The 21,721-nt window shown below is 30.7% G+C and overlaps 3 protein-coding genes across 3 annotated transcripts; 1 reads left to right on the top strand and 2 right to left on the bottom strand.

The window, feature by feature from the left end:
* Positions 1-1,474: 1,474 nt before the first annotated feature.
* Positions 1,475-2,618, bottom strand: LOC124839764 (zinc finger protein ZAT9-like). The gene has a single exon (XM_047315679.2). The coding sequence runs from the start codon at positions 2,595-2,597 to the stop codon at positions 1,623-1,625; it is 975 nt and encodes a 324-aa protein (XP_047171635.1). The 5' UTR covers positions 2,598-2,618; the 3' UTR covers positions 1,475-1,622.
* A 13,692-nt stretch (positions 2,619-16,310) lies between these two features.
* On the bottom strand, positions 16,311-18,308 carry LOC124839755 (WAT1-related protein At5g47470-like). The gene is made up of 7 exons (XM_047315667.2): positions 18,114-18,308; positions 17,943-18,008; positions 17,710-17,823; positions 17,265-17,487; positions 17,024-17,185; positions 16,650-16,801; positions 16,311-16,541 (listed from the first exon to the last, which is right to left on the bottom strand). The coding sequence occupies exons 1-7, from the start codon at positions 18,299-18,301 to the stop codon at positions 16,415-16,417; spliced, it is 1,032 nt and encodes a 343-aa protein (XP_047171623.1). The 5' UTR covers positions 18,302-18,308; the 3' UTR covers positions 16,311-16,414.
* Positions 18,309-19,326: 1,018 nt separating this feature from the next.
* On the top strand, positions 19,327-21,411 carry LOC124839746 (Pentatricopeptide repeat (PPR) superfamily protein). Its single transcript, XM_047315656.2, has one exon. The coding sequence runs from the start codon at positions 19,407-19,409 to the stop codon at positions 21,150-21,152; it is 1,746 nt and encodes a 581-aa protein (XP_047171612.1). The 5' UTR covers positions 19,327-19,406; the 3' UTR covers positions 21,153-21,411.
* Positions 21,412-21,721: the final 310 nt, after the last annotated feature.

Here is a 21,721-nt window from a genome sequence, read left to right on the forward strand (position 1 = left end):
CATTTAAATAAATATTATAACTTGGTCAAACTTTAACTAAATTTTTCTTAAATAAATATTTTTTAAACAACAAATTATTTAAAAAGTAGATAGACTTTTATTCATTAAAAAAATGGCTTATTTTTAAAATAAGTAGATTGGACAAACATACAAAGAATAAAATCTGATTATTTTATTAAAAAAACACACAAACAAAATCATCCTGTTTTAACTTAATCAATTGTTAGGTTGTAAAAAAAATATTTTTGTAAAAGAAATATTTTACACTTAATTTTACAAGCTTTTTAAACGAGTCATATTATTACAAGTTAAAAATGAAGTTGTTTATCTTGATACATAAACCCATAAAGTAATAAAATGAAATATTTTTTATCTAATATGGTTTGACGATAAGCATTTTGTAAGAGATATAATGAAAACATAGTACACTTTTGTAACGGAAATTTTGTCGATTCCCTTTTGATGTTTTGTGACGGCAAACTACACATCTTTTCAATCTTTCATTAGTTGAACTTCAAACCTCTTCTTATTCATCTGTAACAAACCATTACCACTTTCCACTCAAAATATCAAATAACACTGTTACTATTCTCGTTAAGTTTTTATGAAGCAAGATCACATGATCAACAAAAGCCCACTGCTTTTTTTTTTTATTCCATTCTAACTGTCATAAAGTAAAAATATACACCAACTCGTTCTTCATCTACCAAAAACTGAATTCAATCTTTTAAATAACATTTTAAATCTAAATATATAGATAAAAAATAACCCAGGAATAAAATCTTACTGCAAGTATTCTAACTGTAAATACATATGATTCTCTTGTTCTGTTAATCTGACTATTTCTTAGATAAAATCAGTAAACTGCGGGGCATCCCTCTGTACCTTGGATTCTTCGTTTTTGTTCAACCACGAAGTTAAGTCTTTGATAATAAAACAAAAATATAGCTATTATTTCCAACCAAAAGAACTAAAAAGAAGAGAGAAATAACAGGAGCAATTGTTTTCCCCCAATATATCCTTCCGGTCATCACGCAACTAACTCCAGATTCACGTAAAGGAAACATATTGCAGCGTTTACATTGCTGTCATTTAACTCTTCTTCTCCAAATCCATTTCACCCAAAAGACAATGACCAAGAAAACCAAATGATTTATATTATTTTTTTCATCTGGAAGGACAGGTGAAACAGAACCAGAGCACAATAATGGAATTTAACTCTTTAGTACTTTCAAACCCCAAAGCTGTTGGTCCACAACCAATGAACCAAATCCCAAAAAACACTCCCAACTGGGTTTCTTTTGCAACTTCTAACTCAATACAGATACTTAACAGTGTTACTTAGCAACTCATCATGACCTTGAACAATGCTAAGACTGGTGTTAAATGTCATGTTAGTTGATGATCAGATTTTAATGGTTAGCCAGCACAATTCAGTGGCATGTATAACTCCAGAGTTAGGCACAACAGACAGTTGGTGAAAACATAAATTATGAGCTATCATTGTACCATCGAAAGCATTTGATCTAACAATGAACCCAATGTAATATTAATTCTCACCTACTATAAAAAAATCAAAATAATATACCAAAAGAGAAGACTTTACCCATGTAATGAGTTCATCAGTCATCAAATTGGGCATCTGAAACAACGCTGAGGTCGTCTTCTTCTTCCGGTGGAGCAGGGAAGTTGAGATCTATGAAGCTTTCTTTGAGACGGGTGGAATCATTGGCAGTGGAGGAGGAAGAAGGTACCATGTGAGATCTCTTGTGGCCACCCAGAGCTTGACCAGACCCAAATACCTTAGAACAAAAGGGGCATTCGAAGATTTTACTATCGTTGCCCGAACCTTCGCAAATGGTTCGGTGACTGCCCAATGCGCGCGAAGATCGAAACGTCTTCTGGCAACTCTGGCACTGGTGCTTCCGGCGAACTCTTCTGAACTTGATCTCTTCCGGTGATCTCTCTTCTTCGTCTTCCACGGGGTTGTTGTTGTCGACAGCAGCGTGGGTGTTCTTGCTCCAACGGTCTCTGGACAGCATCATGAGACACATGGCCACGTCTTCTTCGGGGGAAGTGTCGGAGACGGAGCTCACGGGCTCGGGGGACTCCATGAAGCTGAGTTTGGGCCGGGCCTTGGGTTGGGAATTGGCGGGCCTGCGTGGGCGCTTGGATCGTCGGCGGGTTGGGTTCTTTGACTCGGTCTCGCTCTCCCTGTCTTGCACGACGGCGCCGGAGTCGAACTCGGGATCTGCGAGCCTGAAACATTTCTTGGGATTCTCTCGCAAGGCGTAGTTGACGAGAGCCTTTTGTTGTTGTTCATTATGAGGGTCTTCTTCTATGTCTTGACGTGAAGATGAATTGGAAGAGAAAGTGTTAATAGATTGAGGAAGAGGTTGGGGTTTGGGAGGAAGAGGAAGAGTGGCTAAGTGAGCCTTCATGTGGCCACCGAGGGCTCTGCCATTGGCGAATGTTCTCGAACAGAGCTTGCATTTGTGGCGCTCCATCTCAATGCTCTCAGAGATACGTTTCGTTCGGTTTGGTTTGGTTTGGTTTTGGGGTATTTGGGAACTTAAAAAGGAGTAGGTAACAAGCATTCTTCCACCAATAGGACACACACGACCCAAAAGTTATGCTTCTGCATATGTGTCTATTATTATTCAATTAATAATATTTATATACACCTATATATATATATATATACATACATATACTGCGTATTTATATGAGCTGTGATTTGTGAAGCGTCAACACAACAAATTCCAACAGTGACATTCATTATTCGGTGGCAAAAACTAACAAAGTGTGATCGTGAACAGTGAAAAGAGCAGCAGCGAACATGCAAACCTTGCCCCTATGGAATAACTTTTTTTTTTCATTTACTGCTTTCTGTTTCTCAATCTCAAGAGGAACGTTTTTTTAGCTGCTAATACAAATTCACATAACTGTTATCAAACATATATTCATATATATTAATTTCAGAAAAAATAGGTTATGTGTGATATGCAACTCTCTGTAAATGGTTGGTATTCTGTTCCAAATTATAATAAATATTAGAAAAATATAATTTTAACAACTTTTTTACTACTAATTATTATGAGTCCCTTTCAAATATATATATATATATATATATATATATATATATATATATATATCAATAAAAAAATAATGATACATAATCTATGGTTAAAAAATTATTAATATATCGTGATCCTAAATATTATTATAATTGGTGCTTGGGACACTGTATCACTGTGCTTATGGAAACTTTTTCCTTTTTGTATATTTCACCGATTAGATATAAATGATCACTAATTATCAAAATCAGTTCGGCATACTTTTTTAAATATATATCAACAAACAATAAATCAAAATTAATTTGCATCTTAGAGGAATTTGGTCCAGTTTCTTAAATTTCAACCCATGTATTGCATCCTAATATTTGAAGTGGTAGAGTAGTTCTTTTGAAAAACAAATCGTATAAAATCAAATTATAAATGAGTTCACATTCACTTTATATGGTAAGTTTATTTTGTTTACAATCTATGTAAAATATTAACACATTTAAATTGGTGACATGGTAGACCTAATCGATAAATCTCATTATTATATTAGACTTATAAAGTGGATTTTAAACTTAAATTAATCCTATAATCAATATGTAAAACAATATTTATATCTTATTATATATTATAATTCTACCTTATATCTTATATATAATATCTACATAAAAAAACACTTTTTATAATAACATTCAATCACTTTTTTTAACATGCTACATTCATCAATTCTTACAACAATTATTTTAAATTTAACCGGTTGATGATATAATTTTGTTCACGAAAAGCTTGAGATTTCTAAACATATTTTAAAATTTTGATTATATATATATATATATATATATATATATATATATATATATATATATATATATATATATATATATATTATATTAAAGACTACTAATTTTTATATTTTTAACAACGTCTATATACATGGCAAAATATAATTTCAAAGGTTTACCTTAAAAACGGAATATCAAAAATTTCATTTATCCGCACTTTAAATTTTTTATGAAATGTATTTTAAAGCTATAATTAAAAAAAATACATGTATACAGATAATGACATTGGAATATCTATAAAAAAAAAACATTTTTTAGTAAATTTAGAAAAAAAATCAAAATAAAAGAAATGGAATAAATTAAAATAGCTAATTTCATAACTATTACTATTATTTAGTACTAGTGCAATATGTGTAAGACGCATGTGTTTTTTATTTTTTATTAAATTATACAATAATTTTTATTAAAAATAATTATGAAAATAAATAATTTGTATATTTTTTATTAAACAGTTCTTTATTATAAATAATTATTTAAAATTAAAAATATAGTTATTAAAAGGATACAATAGTAAAATAATGATTTTAATTTATAAAATAATTAAATATATATTAAAAATATAAATGTAATTATTTTAATTTAAAATAATAATTACTTCAAGGATAGGATTTTTAAAAATTGTGTAAACGAAAAAATGATTTTTTTATATAGGTATAGATATAGATTGTAAAATTAAATATAAATAATCTTTATAATTTTATAGTAAATGGTGTTTATTTATTTTGTAGGAAATTTTTTAATTAAAATGGTTAAAATTTAAAAACAGTAAAAATGATCAAGTAATTAATTTAACTTAGTTTTTTATTTAGAAAATAAAATTAGAAAACATGGATATAAAAAGACCAATTCCCTTTATATATACATAGGTATAAATTATTTTTATTTGTTTATTTGTCATTAATATCCTTTTATTTGTATTTAATACTTTATCATTCACAATCAATTATACAATAAAACATAATAGACCTTGGCAACAGACCAGACATTCATTAAAGAAGGAAGTTACACGGGTTTTTGCTTGGTTGTCTTTTACAAATATTATTCAAAAGTTGTTTTATTAAAAAAAGTTTATTTATATAGATGAAATTTACTATATGTTTGTTTACAATAAAAAAATAATAAAAAGATACATACATACATATATATATATATATATATATATATATATATATATATATATATATATATATATATATATTAATTTATTTATTTGTATCGCGAACTCAATTAGAGCACCTCGATGTTTAGAGTGATGATTAATTGCTCTCTCTGTGTATATATTATTCAGGAAAGAATGACTTATGAATATGTCTACATATTTTTTTTTTTCAAATTTATATGTTCTTCTCGTTCTGGATAAAGTAATTTTTAACATTTCAACTTGTCATGATTACCAAATATATGATTTATATATAACTCATTATTTTAGTGAAATGCATAATTTTAGATATGTCATGTCTTAAAGATTTCAAACTTAAAAATAATAATAAATAATTACTTTTTGAAAAAAAATTAAAAGAATTATTAAATAAAATACTCTTGCAAGAAATCATATTTTTTAAAACATTATTTATTTTTTCTATCATTCTAAATAACCATTCTTCCTTCTGATTCTGTGGGACAAATCAAAGGAAGATGAGTAATTTGAATTTCTTGGCATAGCATGATTAATTAATGAATTACGTGTCATAAAAATTTGTCTTAGTGTGAGCATCTGATACGTGAGCCTTTACTTAGCATGCCATGCATAGGCCATTGTTGATTGACACGTGTCTTGTTGACGTCACAATTCATCATACCCACAACATCTATAGCCACGAGGCATATCACTTTCTTTTTGAATAATATGATGCCACGTCTTTCCATAAATTAATTCTTTAAAATAATAAAAGTATTGATTTCTCCATTAGAAGATGTATTTTAACTCACCTATTTAAAAAAAGAAGATTAACATTAACATCAAACAACTGATGCTCATAACTCAAACATTTGTATCTTTGTAATCTTACATTCAACACGCTTATAAAAGCAACTTCAGGTATTACTTACTTTAGTCAACTTCATTTTTTGCACAATAAATTTCACTGTTAACTTTTTTTTTTCCTTTTAATCTTTGAACTAAAAAAAATACAATTTAGCAATAAAAATTAGTGATTGGAAAAAGTTGATCACAAATTGTTACGAGTAAATCGTAAATTGTAACCGAAATAACTATTAAATAGTAGTAGCAAATTAATGAATAAAATAACGATTGAATCAGTATATATTAACATATATATATATATATATATATATATATATATATATATATATATATATATGACTGAAAATATGATTAAAATATATTTAATATGACAATTACTAATTGATATCTAAGTCGAACGTTTAACATCCAAGACTGATCGGTCTATCTACTATAGCAGCGCTGTGTGCCCTGTCAACCAGGTCAAACCGGAACCGTGCTCGTCAAACTATGTATTATACATAGTAGAGACTGAACGGTCATACATTCAGTACCGTTCGGTCACCACTGTGGCCAACGAGGGCAAAAGGTTCTATTAAAGCTGGGCCACAATTAGGCCAGCGCTTATATTATTATTGGGCCCGATATCCCGCAGATGATAAAATAATCAAAGATATCTGATTAAAGATGTTGATAAACGGTTTAAAAATAAATGTTTTAACCATCAACAACCAAAATAAATATTATATTAGTCATCGAAAAGTTATTGTCGCTTTAAAAATATTTCCATTTTATTTTTATATTAAATCAGGTAATATGTACATTTTTTATTTTTATACTACTCCTTGTTACATTACATATTTGAATTTATTATTATTTAACATAATCAAATTTATAGTAGTTATAAACAGGTTACAAAATTATTTACAAACATATCAAAATATTGTATATAATAAGCAAGTAAAATTATGTACATATAAAAGTAGTCACCATAATATACTTATTGTTAATTTTTTTTTGTCAGTCGTTTAGCTATTGAAATACAGTAGGCACTAAATCTATTTATTTTTTTCTACCACCACCAAAAGATATTTTAATTAAAATAGAAAAATTACTTACTTGACAGGCCAAATCTATATTATTTCATGGGACCGAATATTTTTCTAAATTTAATAATATATTTTCAAATTAACGACCAAAAAAATTGTTAAATGTTTTTATTTTTGTAATTGAATTAGTCAAGGATTAGCGACTGAAATTTCGCTAATTATTCAAGGATCAACTTTTAATTCGATCACTTTGCAATTAGAATTTCGCTACCTCATATTTTTTTTGTTATTCTTTAAAATGCTAAAAGATTTGTGATCGATTTTAATCTTTTTAATGACTGAAAAAGGTGTTCGCTATTTTATTTTTTATTTTTATTTTGCTTTCCGTTGGTTTATTAGTGTGATTTGTCCATTAAAAGGGTTGTAAGAAAGCAAAAAATTAGGAGCAATGACGAAGGAAAAAAGTGGGTGGAGACTATATAATATACACCTTTGTTGAAATTGGTTCTTCCCTTTAAAAAAAATGGTGGTCCAAACCAGGTTGTGCTATAAATTATAATCTTACGATTTCTTTTAACAGCAATTAGCAATATACAAATAAATAAGATTGTTGTGTATGGCATGTAAGTGAAATAGAAAAGTATTTATAATTGGCGTGAGGGTGATGGTGGAAGCATTGCATTTGCATGCGAAACGTAGGGTTGAATTGAATGAAGAGGGACCATGATTTGGTGCAATGGAGTAAACTTGAAAGACATAGAACGAGATTATGGAATGGCCTACATGCCTACAACAAAACACGACTCACTTAAACCCATTTTACCATTGCTTCTTCTCTTGTCTGCTCCAACTATCACAAACTTTGCTATAACCAGATAAGCTCTTAGATGTGCCCTACATACCCACTCACTTTTCCTATCCCATCATGCCAAAACAAACCAAATCTTCCACCATTTTATTATAACTATTTTCCATTACATCAATTAAATATCTTTTACATGAAAAATAATAACTTATGTACAAAAAGATACTGATCTTACTTGAATATTAAGAATACTGTAAACAGAGATAACAAAATCCTAACGATAATTTCATTGTTAATAGAATCTTTTGTATAATTAAATCTATCAATGTTTATGATAGATTGAAATAATAAGTATTTTTTGAATAATACTAATTATATTTATATGAGTAATATGAAGGGTGAATTTATGTTTTTATTGAAACAATACATAGGAAGTATAATAACAATATTATAAACTATCACACAAAATTATCGAGATTTAATTATAATATATAAATATGATTCATATAAATTTAAATTTGGATTATTCCATAATTAAAAGACTTAAAAGATCTTATTAAATCACACTTTTTAATATATTTATTAAACCAAATACAAATATATGTTATATCATAACTAGAGATCACAAAAAAATCTGCTATCCGGGAATAAACTCCGTGATGGATATAGATATCCGCAGATATTTGCTACCCGCAAGTTGCGCGTAGTGAGTATTTTAAGACCCACGGGTACAGATATTATATTATCCGTATCCGCGGATATTCGTTATCCGTAAAAAATACAAAATAAAAATTTAATTTATATTTTATTAAGTTAAATTTAATTAAAATTAAAATTAATTTATATTTTATAAGGTTATATTTAATTATATTATATTTTAATTTATATTATATTTTAATTTTATATTTAATTAAAATTAATTCATATTTTAATTTATATTATATTATATATATATTTTGTAATTTTGTTAAAATTTTATTTTAATAATTTATAAAAATATTTTTTTTAAGATATTTGTGAGTATTCCCAGGTTTTAAAATATTCGCGGATACTTTTTAAATGAGTATCCGTGTGGGTAACAGGTGAATTCTTTTTTGAGTCAAGTGCGAGTAGGTACTATCCGTGTTCAATCCATTGTCGTCCCTAATCGTAACACTAATATTTCGTTTTCATGTATAGTTGAAAGTTTTTTTAGTAAATATAAACACAATTCATAAATTAGTAAAGTCAATGAACAACTCTTTAGAAATAAATTAGAATCAATCTTTTTAGAAATAAATTAGAATCAATAATACATATAAGAAAAAAAAATCACTAAAATGAATGAAGTGTATTATAAAAAGAATTGATTTTTTAAATTTAATTCCATAAAAGATACTTGAGCTTAAATTTCTTAAGAAAACAATAAACACTTTCTTGATGATCACATAAACACCACATTTTCTATTATATCAGAATATTCAAAATTGATATTTACTTTTCAAAACACTTTTTAAAAAAAATCCCTAAAATTAGTTACATGGAAGAATAATATTGAAAACATATATAAAGCAAAGGAAGAATGAAGGCTGGAACTTGAGAGAATATACATTTTCATTTATTGTTGTGCTATGAAATGTCAGCGTTTGGCGAGAAAAGAATATTGACAGCATTATATAAACAAATAGAAAGCGATGCACATATAGTTGGCGGGTCAACTAGAAATTGATATTTCATATGTAATGCATCTTCTTCTGCTTTGGAGTTTAACCAAATCCCCATAGATTACATGGCTTTTCTTGCAAAAGTAAATGAGTTTTCTGCTGCCTATTGCAATTTTGGTTTTGGAAAGAAAATCTAAATAAAACCAACTGAATCATGACACGATGGTGAATCAAAATTATATTTATTTTAAAAAAATAGTCAATGTCATAGTTTATAATGAAAAATAGTAAAGATAAAAACTTGATATATGAAATCAAATTTTGAGTCTTTCCATTACATAGATAGAAAATATTAACATTCTACTACTTTGTTTCGAAGAAAATATATTAAACATTCTACTTATTCTATCGCTCAGACATGACAACGAACCATGTTACATGACTTATCTCGTATTGACCTGTCACATATTTACATACCTATTTTGTAGTTTGGTCAGATTTTTGTTTTTTCTTTGTTCTCCGACGTAGTTGGATGAAAATTAGAATTTGTTATGAAGATCATAAAATTGACTTGGCTTTGAATAGAGGATTAATACAATTTTTCTTACAAGATAATATTTGTATTTTTATTTCATACATACATGACCAGGTGAGGTTTGGTCTATACATTTTATCTTAGGTATACTATTCTTACACGACAATGTTTTTATTTTTATTTCATACATGACCAGGTGAGCTTTGGTCTCTAGAAGAATTTTATTTTATTTGAATATAATTGTTTTTCAGACACATTTGATTTCCATACAAAATTTATAACTTAAAAAAGTGAACTTTTTTTATCCACGTATACAGAGGATTAACTAATAATTATATATATGACTTCTATTGGTTATGTCAAATTTAAAACTTTACATTTAACAATTATAAATGTATAGTTAAACTGTTTATTTATATATATATATATGGTTTGCTAACGTGTATACGCCTATTTTTTAGTTTTACATTTTGCTAACATGTGCGTGTCTGTTTTTTCGTTCATACATTTTAACAATGTGTTTCGCGTTTTAGTAGACAAAAATATTCTTATATATATATCATGGATTCTAAGTTTTAAGGTTAATGATATTTTAATAATTTTCATTATCAAAACTAAAAAAAAGAAACTCCCAAACCCTTACTCACCTCTCTCATTCCTCTCAACACTTTCTCTTAAAAATAAGGCTTTAATAAAAATAAAAATTATTAAAATATCCTTAACCTTCAAATTTAGATCATGCACGTTTTCAAATTTCTCTTAATATATATATATATATATATATATATATATATATATATAATAATGTATATTAAAAATTTTAAATATTTTACATTAATATAATAACTTTTAATATACTTCAACATAACCTGAATTTTTTTTATGAAAAATTATTCGATAAAAAATACAAAATGAAAGGGTAATAAATTTTTAGAATTTAAACAGTATAACAATAATTTCAGTTACGAAATTATCTTTTTAAAGATTCTTTCATTCACTACATTGTTGTTATTTGTTGGTAAGTTATACCTTATTCTTGTAGAGATTTTGTCAACAACTTTGTTCACGGAATATTGAAGATGGATTAAATTTTCAGGAGACTAATTCTGGACAAGAGTGTTGAAGACTTAAAACAAAATAACTTAAATTTTAAAGGACTATAATTTGATTGTTACATTTCTTTTAAATATTTTTTTTCTAAATTTATTTATTATATATTTTTAAAAGTTTTTTTAATTATTATAAAAAATTATGTTTTGCTCATAAATTAAATTGTAAAATATTTAACTTTTACATTTATTAAGATTATATAAAACATTTTTCTTGTGAAATGCTTTTTACTTTTAAATATCATTTAAAAAATATTACGTGTTTAAACGCGAAGAGTTGAATAATTCACTGATCAAATGAAGTTAAAGTTGTTGGATTAGACAAAAAAGAATAAATTCATTATTTCTTAAATATAAGAACTCAAGATAATCAAACTTTAAAATAGAACTGAAAACAAAATTCGAGTTATACTTTAAAAATAGAAAACAAACTTAACCTTTTTTTTTGGCATCTCAATGATTTTTTTAATAAATTTTACATTAATTAAGTATTTTTTTATAAATATAAACAATGTTTTCCAACTTTTATTAAAAATAATATTTTAACCACGAGTTATACGATTAGTTATTAACTTCGGTTAATTCAAATTTTCGTTATTAACATTGACAAGATATATGATTCTTTTATAAATACTAATTATATTATCTTTTTGTTAATATAAGTCATTTTTTAATATACATTGTATAAACAATTTTATAATTAATATTGTTAAAATTATTTATTCATCAATATAAGTTTTAGTTCTTTTTAAATTGATGTTTGATAGAGTTTCTCATACAATATTAGTGAAACCATATTTTTAGTAGATGTCAACCGTATTATTTTTTTTTATCGAAATCTGTACTTGCTATTTATTTTGTTAAATGTATAGTTCGAAGTACTATTTTTTGTATTTGATGATAATTGAAACATTTTATTCAAATAATAAAATTAAAATCAAATAAATGTAAATTATTTGATTGTGATATTTTTTAAAATTAAACAATTTATAATAAAAATAGATATAATAAATATCTGTTTGATAAGAATGATTAATACACGTATTTAAGTACACAACTTCACTCATACCCTCAACTATACAAATATATTTATTTAATTAAATATTTTCATATATATACTAATTATTTAAATGTAACATTTAAAAACCAATTTAAATACAATACAATATCAAATTAATATAATTCGATTCAATTCGATTAAAATGTACTTTACATTTAAAAAAATACCTTTTCTGAAAATTAAATAAAAAAAATGTTAGTTTCCACTTTTTCCATAAATTATGTGCATGTGAATTAAACTCTTGAAATTTAGGTGGAATAGAAACTGAACTATAAACGTAACCATGTTTTTTATAGACAAAATAAAAGAAGGGTCAGTCACATGCTGATTACCTAAAAGAACAAGGATTCAGGATGAAGAAGGAAAAGAAAAATAAAAAGGAGTTATCCTAACTTAAACGGACATAAATGGCCTCAACAACGAGTTTATATTTCGAAAAAATGATATTCAAAAAATTTTCTATTCATTAGACACTAATTTTTATTTTTTAATTTTTTATAAATACAAGAGTTTATTTTTTTTTCATTATTACTTTTATTCTTATAATAGATTATTGTCAGACCCATTAAAATCCACTCAAAACCAGTCTTAGTGGATTACATGTATCAAGGAAGGGGATCCGAAAATCAGATAGTGGAAGACAGGTGTGAGCAGCTGAGTGGCTGTTCGGCTTTGACGGTGGAAGAAAAACTCAAAGTTTTCAAAATTTCACGCCACTTTCTGCATGCACTCTTCTTCCCCAGATTTCTGAAACTTCCATTCTCTCCTCCTTCTCTCTAAAAAGCTCTTACTTCTCTCTAAGGATTCTCATAGTTTCTTCTTCCGATGATCACTCAGGCACCATTTCCACTCTTCCGGTGACAAGGGCTTTCGATTGAACCGATCGGTTTGTGAAGCTGAGCTGGTAAGTTCATTCCTCCCTCAGCCGTGTGGTTTCCTGGTACATGCAAACCTAGTTTATGGGTTGCATGAATCAATCATCTTGTTTTGAGAGTTTCTGGATTTTCTGTTTGGTTTAGTTTCGGAAGTTGTCGAGCGTTGAGGGTAGAAGGATTTGTAGAGGTGAACCAGTAATCATATTTATGAGCGTTCGGTCACGTTAGAGGTAAGGAAAGCTTATATAATTTGATTTTTATTCTCGTTCTTGAATGCTGGCATGCTTGTTTGATTGTTGGATGAAATATGAAGTATGATTATTACTATGTTTTGGCTGTATGAATGTATGAAGATAAATGCGAAGGAATGTATTAATAAGAGTATGAATTCTAAGTCTGTATTTCTATGTGAAAATTGATGTTCGTCACTGAAGGTCTTTGACCGTTCGATTTTCTTGTGGACTCGGTTGGAACTGGATTCTTTCATTTCGATGGAATTCCAGTTGAGGACCGAGCGTCTTCGTTTAATAATATTTGTATATAAGCCTTCAACCAAGGATATTCATTCCTTGGTATTTTGTTATCAATTTAAGTATATCTATATGTATTTGTATATTTCGTTTGTTCTTGAACATTAGTTAAATGATATCTTATATTTATCAAGCCTTTATTCTATAAATTAAGTAGTGCTCGGTCTTACACCAAGCACTCGTACTAAGTAGTGCTAGGTCTTACACCAAGCGCTCGTATTAAGTAAGTGTTAGGTCTTACACCAAGCGCTCGTTCTCCTTTCCGTAATCTATCTTGATAATAAGAACGTTCGTCCAAACTCAATAGTGTTCGCTCTCTACCGTGCTCGGTCTTCGACCATCACTCGTTTTCCTTGATGTTAAACTCATAAATAAGCTAAGTATTTATTGTTACCAATGAGGAGCATTGGTATCTTGAAAGCTACTGTAAAGTTTTGATGATGATAAAAGCTGAAGAATTGAAGACTCTAAATGCATCTTTGTTAAACGCATTTTGTAGAAAAAAATGTATAGGATAAAATGTAATGATGTAAAAACTCTTAGAAGTTTTCGTATTTAGTAAGTCATTGCACAAATAATCGATTATCAAAGGTCGGAGCGGTTCTCTTCAAGTTGGCTGAGCAAGTTCTTCCGTTCGTTTGTCGAAGGAAGGTGTTTTCTATTCTTTGCTTATTTTGATTATCTGATTGTAATCTTCAAACCATATTTTAGTGAAAAAAGGTTAATCACTATTCATAGTGATTAACGACTGGACGTAGAATCTTTTGATTCGAACCAGGATAAATTTTGTGTTAATTTTCTTGAACTCTACACTCTTTAAACTTTTAGCACATCAACTATTAGATAAAAGTTCACTAAGAAAAATCAATTTTTGAAACCGACTATTTTAACTTGAGTTGTGACCGTTACACACTTTCCGCTTTATTAATTTATTCCGCTGCGCGACTCTATAACGGTACCGATTGTTCCGACATTTATAGCGTTCGGTTTCTTCATATGATTCCTTCAAGTATCATTTGATGTCTTACAGTGTCTGTCTCCATTAGTTTCGGCCTAAAGTCTTAGTACTCAGCCTAGGCTTACGGTATTCGGTCTAAATGCTCATGAGTCAGTTCATTAAATTGGCTTACTTTGTAAATAACATTCGCTTCTATTAGTCTTTGTGAAATATTATTGTAATCGGTCTCTTCCCAACCCCGATAGTAACTCTCTCAGTTTTGATCTGTTTTGGAACTGGAGACCTCTCGGTCTCACTCCAATTGTTCGGTCTCGTTCGGGGTTGAAGATTTACGTTCGGTATTTGATATCCTACGGGATCTGTATTCAAATTGGTTAAGTTGAAGTTTTAATGGTGAAAGATGATGGAATATGATATGGGTGAAAGGACTTTGAGTATGAAAGAGTATTCCGGGGAGGAATATCTCATGAATGGATATTGGAATTGGTAAAGTATGAATGTGGGCATGCTAAGCTGGCGGTTCATCCTAATATTCCGTGATTACTCGTTCTCACGTAGAGAAGGGTAAGTCATGTGTGGGAATGGCAGGAGGTCCTAGTTCTTATGGTTAATTTGGACAGATAGGACTAACCTCAGGTGGCAGTTGTTGAGGGCATCCCAGTTACTACATCACCCGGATGCACGAACGTCGTAGCTACACAAAATTCATACAGTCCGGACAGTCAAAGTCTAGTATTAGACTTTGCATGTAAAAGTGAATGAACTATCTCGTTTATTTGAATTGTGTGAAACTTATGTTGATACTTGAATTGAATTACATAAGCTTACCATATTTTCCTGTCTTGTCCGTTTTGTACGTTCGGTTCCTGTCGCAATGATCATCCGTGTGGATGTGAGTAAAAGGAGAAGAGCTGCTGGGAGAAGTGCTGGAAGAAGAAAGTTTGGTCGAGGTAAAAGTTAAGACTGAACAGTAGAACCGTTCGGTCAATAGTTAATTTATTTGTACGATGACCGTTCGATCATCTTTTGCCCTTTTTCTTTTGTATAGCCGTTCGGTATAGGTCTTTTGTAAACCGTTCGGTCTATATTGCTTATTTGTACAATTTTAACTTTCTCGTTATTCTATAAGGCCTTTTGGTCATAAGCGTACGTACTATCTTTTGTAAGATTGATCTGTAGTATTATTAACATGTGATTATTCTATTATATAGTTTTATACTGTATTTTTGGGATGTTACAATTATGGTTGTTTTTTGTATCAAAGAATTTTTTCCTTATATTCCTTTTCCTATTTCTCACTCTCATCAGAAAATGCCAAACCTCAGCAAACCATGGAACAGAATGTGACCTAGCTATTTTCTCACAACATATTTTTTCAAATATATAAATTTCATCTAACAACACCAACATATTTTTGCATGTAGCAAGGGACTAATTTTGCATCCATTGCATCTTAAAATGTTGCACCTATCCGATCCAGGAGTTTCAAAAAGACCAAAACAAACTTCGGGATCTACATTTTAAATGTAACAAAATAGAAGGTGTTCACAGTAGCATAACTTGAATATGAATTACGAAAGTATGTTTGGTTGATCCAACGTGAAAAACTAAGTATATATTTTTTTCAAACCCAAGAGACTTCTGCCTTTTTACAGTATGCTCTTGGGAATTCTCTGTCACCACTACGTGAAGGAAGCAGCTGTTTCAACGTTCTGCAAAAGAGGGAAAAAAAGTTGAAAATGTTGAGAGCATTGTTTCCTTAATGAATAGTTTAGTTAATAGATGCTGGTTGCATATTGAGTTGAGTATGGACACTATTAATCTTGTTTAAGCGCAGTACTTGTTTAGGAGTTGAATTATATTAACCACGTTAAAGCAATTCATTGTTATTATCTCAACCGACTTAACCAAACCTCGTTTTTTTGCTCTGCTTCTAGTGGGATGAGACAAGTACATTTTACAAGTTGTCATTTGAAAAACACGTTAACACAAAAGAGGCCTCTCTATGTCAAACTCACTCTCTAAGCTATCTCCATTTGGCAGTCCTTCTTCCCCTTTGGCCCAGAGAACCAAGTAGAGTCCAGTGAACATGAGAAACATGCCTCCAAGACTGCAATGAAAGTGTTTGTGAAAAGGAACAAATGAGACACTATAAATGGGAATGCCATTTGCAAAAGTCAGAAGCCACACACACTAGCTGGGAATCTTAGCAATGCACCTTCCGGCACTCATACTTTCTCCAAGTTTAATAACCGCGAAAATGACAGAGCACACTGTACCAATGGGGCTGAACATGGAGACAAAAACTGGCCCTTTTTTCTTCAGTGCCCACCCGTTGAAACTCAGGCATATTCCACTCACAGCACCTGCCTGTGCATTCACAATGAAAATACACTAAGTTTCATACATGGTTGGTAGAAATTTGTAATGCGATTTAGTGTTGCTTTTCAATGAAAATGGAAGTTTTATTTCTAAATTTCACGCAACAAAGGTTTGTGTTAAATATCAATGTGAATCGTCAAGGTAAAATTCTATTTGGAGATAAAACACTTGCAAACCATTCCTATGAAACGATGAGAGAAAGGGAATTACCATAATAAAATAGCCAATTAAATTTCCAGACCTCAGAAGTAGCCGCCCAGTTTTCAGCCTGTGTTTTTCAAGCACCTGAACGGTTGCAGTCATGAATGCGCTCAACAAGGACGTTATTGCACCCAAGGACATCGGTGCCGGAAAATCTCCAAGAGTAAAAGCCTTCAAGAACAACAGTTTTTGTTGAGTTACGAAATTAAGTAGATTTGTGTCCTCTCCAACATTTTATAAAACAATTTACCTGCAGAACGACGTTGCTCGACAAAATCACGACTGCAACCACGAGATAGAAGCAACCGATCATCTTTTGTGTGTTGAAGACAAAACCTGATGGAGTCTTTTGCTCGGGTGCACCAGTCGAAATGCTTTGCATTATACTCATTGTGAGAGCTCCCAAGACACAAAGCAATGTTCCCATGATTTTTACTTTGCTATACTGATTGTTTAAGTTCACTTTCTCTAACCTGCCCAATACAGAATTTCCATTTGAGTACCAAAGGTAATTAGTTGAAGCTCCATTTTTGGAAGATTAAGCATTTTCTTTGTTAACAATTTTTCTTTTCTAACAAAATAGTTGTTTTTGCAATAAACCCGTTTCACTTCCTGGCTTACCTACTACATTCACCAATTTGGTGATGATTTAAAGTTAGAATAAAAGTACCAAAAGTCAAGTAAAATAAGATTACCCAGAAATCCATGCAATGATGAAGATAAGACCTGGGGCAATGTTTGGCATAGCAGTTCCCATTGCTGGCGAAGTTAGATCGAGTCCCTTGAGGAATAAATACTGGAACAACAGTCTGCATAACAATGCCAGTGTAAAGAAAAACAAGAATGTTTTATCAAATTTTAGAAATCGAAAGAACCCAACAAAAAAACCCGATACGTGACAAAAGGAAATTAAATTACATTTTCTTACCCTCCAAACGATAGACACAATAGCTGTTTAATCAACTTGAAATCACAATTCTTCGGCCACTTGCTCCTGCAATAGATGCAACATAAATTAATCTTCAAGAAATTCAATCCAAGCAAAAAAGCAGAAGCCTTTTTATGATTTATATAGAAGTTGGAAGCAGAGAGAAAGAACCTTTCAAAGAAAAATGAAACGGGGAACAGAACAAGGAATGTAGCCAAAGAAGTCAAAATGATAATGGTGAGAGAGCTGAAGCCTAATGATAATGCATAACCCATGAACACAGCATTCCCTGCATAGATAAATTGGACTCCAACCAATCCTCCTATAATTGCCACATCTTCTATAGTTCCCCTACTCATCTTTTCCTCCAAACAAACTGATCAAAAGGGTTCTTCGATTTCTGTTACCGAGAGAGGAACTTATCCTCTCTTCAGTCTCTCTTTTCGTTTTCTCAACACCACCACCTTTTTTCTGACTCCTCTTCAATTCTGTTTCCAATGTCAGATTGCATTTGCTTGTTTCAGGAAATAGTAATGCGTATGCTAACTGTTATGATTATGATTCCTCTGCATTTGCCTCTTTTGGTAAATCTTCGGTTCATAACATACTTGAACCAACCAACCTTCACGATGGTTGTGTCCATACCAACCATGGCCAGACCTGTTTTACTATTGCTCCGTTTTCCGGTACATAAATAGTGATGATTGGTTGGTTGGCGTTGATATGGTTCTTTTTTCTAAATCTAGATTTTTTCCTTTACAATAATAGAAGATTATCATCCCTCCCTTTTTGCTACTCAACAGATGAAAGAGAAATTTTGACGGATATTTCGAAAAGTTCGACTAACTCTATATGTGGATTCAATCAACGGTGTGGAAGTGAGTTCGAATAATCTAGTCCTCACCTGCAAACAATTTTTTACCCTTGAAGGGCAGAATCTGAAAAGTCAAAACTTTTGTAAAAGAACAGAGTGAGAATATATTAGAAAAAGGTTGTTCTATCCTAATTCACAGATCGCAAGAAAATCATAGCAGATTTTTTCTAATTTCAACAAACTGCTTTAACTCAACTATATTTTTGTTGGTTTGATTTAGTCATTAGGTGGATTGATTTTTAAGAAACCTAATTATAATTATTATAAAATATCTAATTCGATTAACATTTTTCTCTTAAAAGTTCATTTTTTAAATTATTTAATCAAATATTTCAATCTTTCCAATCATAATTGAATTAAATCTCTCAATAAAAAATTTATGTCCAACCTAATTAAATTTAATTGATTAAATTATATTGGCTTTAAATATTATTTTTCAGATGGGGAAGTGTAATACAGTTAGAATAATGATAAGTATATGAAAGTATCTAAGTAATATAAGAGCAAGTACAAAATAAAGTTAACAATACATATGTAGTGTTTAATCTACTTACAGTTTTATATTGTAAACACTGATCACAACCTAGGGCATGCGAAGGTTTGTATGCAATGAAGCACGCAAATTCCCATTACTATATAGTGCCAACACCTTCAATCATATCGGTAACATCGGACGAGGTAATTTTCATTTGGTTGATGTTGCTGCGGTGCATTCCGAATGTGGAACAAATGCTGAGTTAGCGTTATTTGAGGCTCTTCGTGGAATTAAACCAAATTCTTTTGCACTTGTTAACCTAATTGGACTTGCCAGTGAACTGAAGCGTCCCTCGTTCGGAAAACAACTCCACAGTTACGTTTCACGTTCCGGCTATTTTTCCCACATCCATGTCTCCACCTCCCTCGTCAAATTTTACGTCAGAATGCGTTCTTTTAGTGACGCACACGCACTGTTCGATGAAATTTCTGAACCGAATGTCGTTACTTGGAACACTATGATATCTGGGTACGTTCACGCTGGCCAGTTTCGAAGCGCTTTGACGTTTTTCACGCGCCTATACAGGTCCCACGTTCGTGCCGATGCGTTTTCGTTCACGTCTGTGTTGTTTGCTTGTTCCCAACTGAGTCTCTTCAAACTTGGAAGCTCAATTCATTGCAAGACAGTGAAACTGGGCATGGATGATAGCACTGTGGTTGCAAACTGCTTGATTGACATGTATGGGAAATGCGGGCCTGTGGAACAAGCTGTAAAGGTGTTCTCCGAAACTGTTGAGAAGGACGATATTTCTTGGAACTCAATCATAGCGGCAAGTGCTAACAACGGATACATTGAACTTGCTTACAGGCTTTTGCACCTTATGCCCAACCCTGATACCGTTTCCTATAATGGCCTCATAAATGGAATTGCTCAGGTGGGGAACATGGAAGATGCTGTTCGGGTTTTGTCAAGTCTGCCAAATCCAAATTCTTCTTCATGGAATTCTGTAATTACGGGATTTGTGAATAGGAATCGAACTTGGGAAGCTTTGAACATGTTCTGTAAAATGCACTTGAGAAATGTACAGAAAGATGAGTTCACATTTTCAATCATTTTAAGTGGAATTGCCGGTCTGGCTGCCTTAAAGTGGGGAATGTTGATTCATTGCTGCACGGTAAAGTGCGGTTTAGATGTTTCTGTAGTTGTTGGGAGTGCCCTTATTGACATGTACTCGAAATGTGGGCAAGTTAAGAATGCTGAATCAATCTTCCATTCACTGCATAACAAGAATTTGGTGAGCTGGAATGCAATGATATCTGGCTATGCTCGCAATGGTGATTCTGGATGTGTTATCCGTCTCTTCAAGTTGCTGAAAATGGAAAGAGATATAAAACCTGATGGTATCACGTTTCTTAACCTCATATCCGCTTGTTCCCATGATGAAATACCATTAGAAGTTGCACTTGCTTACTTTCAATATATGATTGATGAATATAAGATTGCGCCATCCATTGAGCATTGTTGCTCAATGATACGGCTCATGGGGCAAAAAGGTGAGCTGCGGAGAGCAGAAAGGATGATACATGAATTTGGTTTTGAGTCGTGTGGAGTGGTTTGGAGGGCTTTGCTTGGTGCTTGTGGAACTCAGGAAGATTTACAAGTAGCAGAGATTGCAGCTGCCAAGGTGATTGAATTGCAGAGGGATGAAGATTATGTTTATGTGATGATGTCTAACATGTATGCATCTTTTGGGAGATGGGAAGATGTAAATTTAATTAGGGGACTCATGAGCAGGAAAAGACTTAAGAAAGAAGCGGGTTTTAGTTGGATAGAAATAGATAGCTCAGTCTCGTCTCTGTGAACGTAAAGTAAGGGAGCTGTGTTCTCGAAGCCAGGAATCAACAAAATATTGAAACAGCCAGCATTGTCAAAAGTACAGTTCTGATTACCTCACCCCGAAGAGGATCAACTAAGCATTAACCATTGGTGATGACAATGGGTAAGAAAATGTGCAAGAGAAAAAAGTATTGAGGGAAGAGAGAGAGAGAGCGGTTAACCATACAACATTATTATATATACTATTCACATTATTTATTTAATCCTTTTATTTATTTTCAAAATTCTATTTGATGCCATTATAAATACAAGGTTGGCATAAATAATTTTAAAAAAATCTATGTTATAATTTCTGTTCAAATGAAGCTAGCAGTGATAGTTAAAGATGCAGTGATAGTTAAAGATGCAGTGATTGATTTCAGTACAATTTCCACATATTCTTGTGTCGTTAGCTAAATTTTGACGGAAACAGAGAACATTGAATTTTTTTTAGAAGATCAAAGGAGCAAAATAAGCATTTTAAAAACAGAATCCTCAAATTGAATTTCCTGAAGAGATTAAAAAGTACTTTAACTTATAATATTAAATTTTGTT

Source organism: Vigna umbellata, chromosome 10, assembly GCF_029865625.1.
Source record: "Vigna umbellata cultivar VRB3 chromosome 10, Vumbellata_1.0, whole genome shotgun sequence".
Taxonomy (NCBI): Eukaryota; Viridiplantae; Streptophyta; class Magnoliopsida; order Fabales; family Fabaceae; genus Vigna; species Vigna umbellata.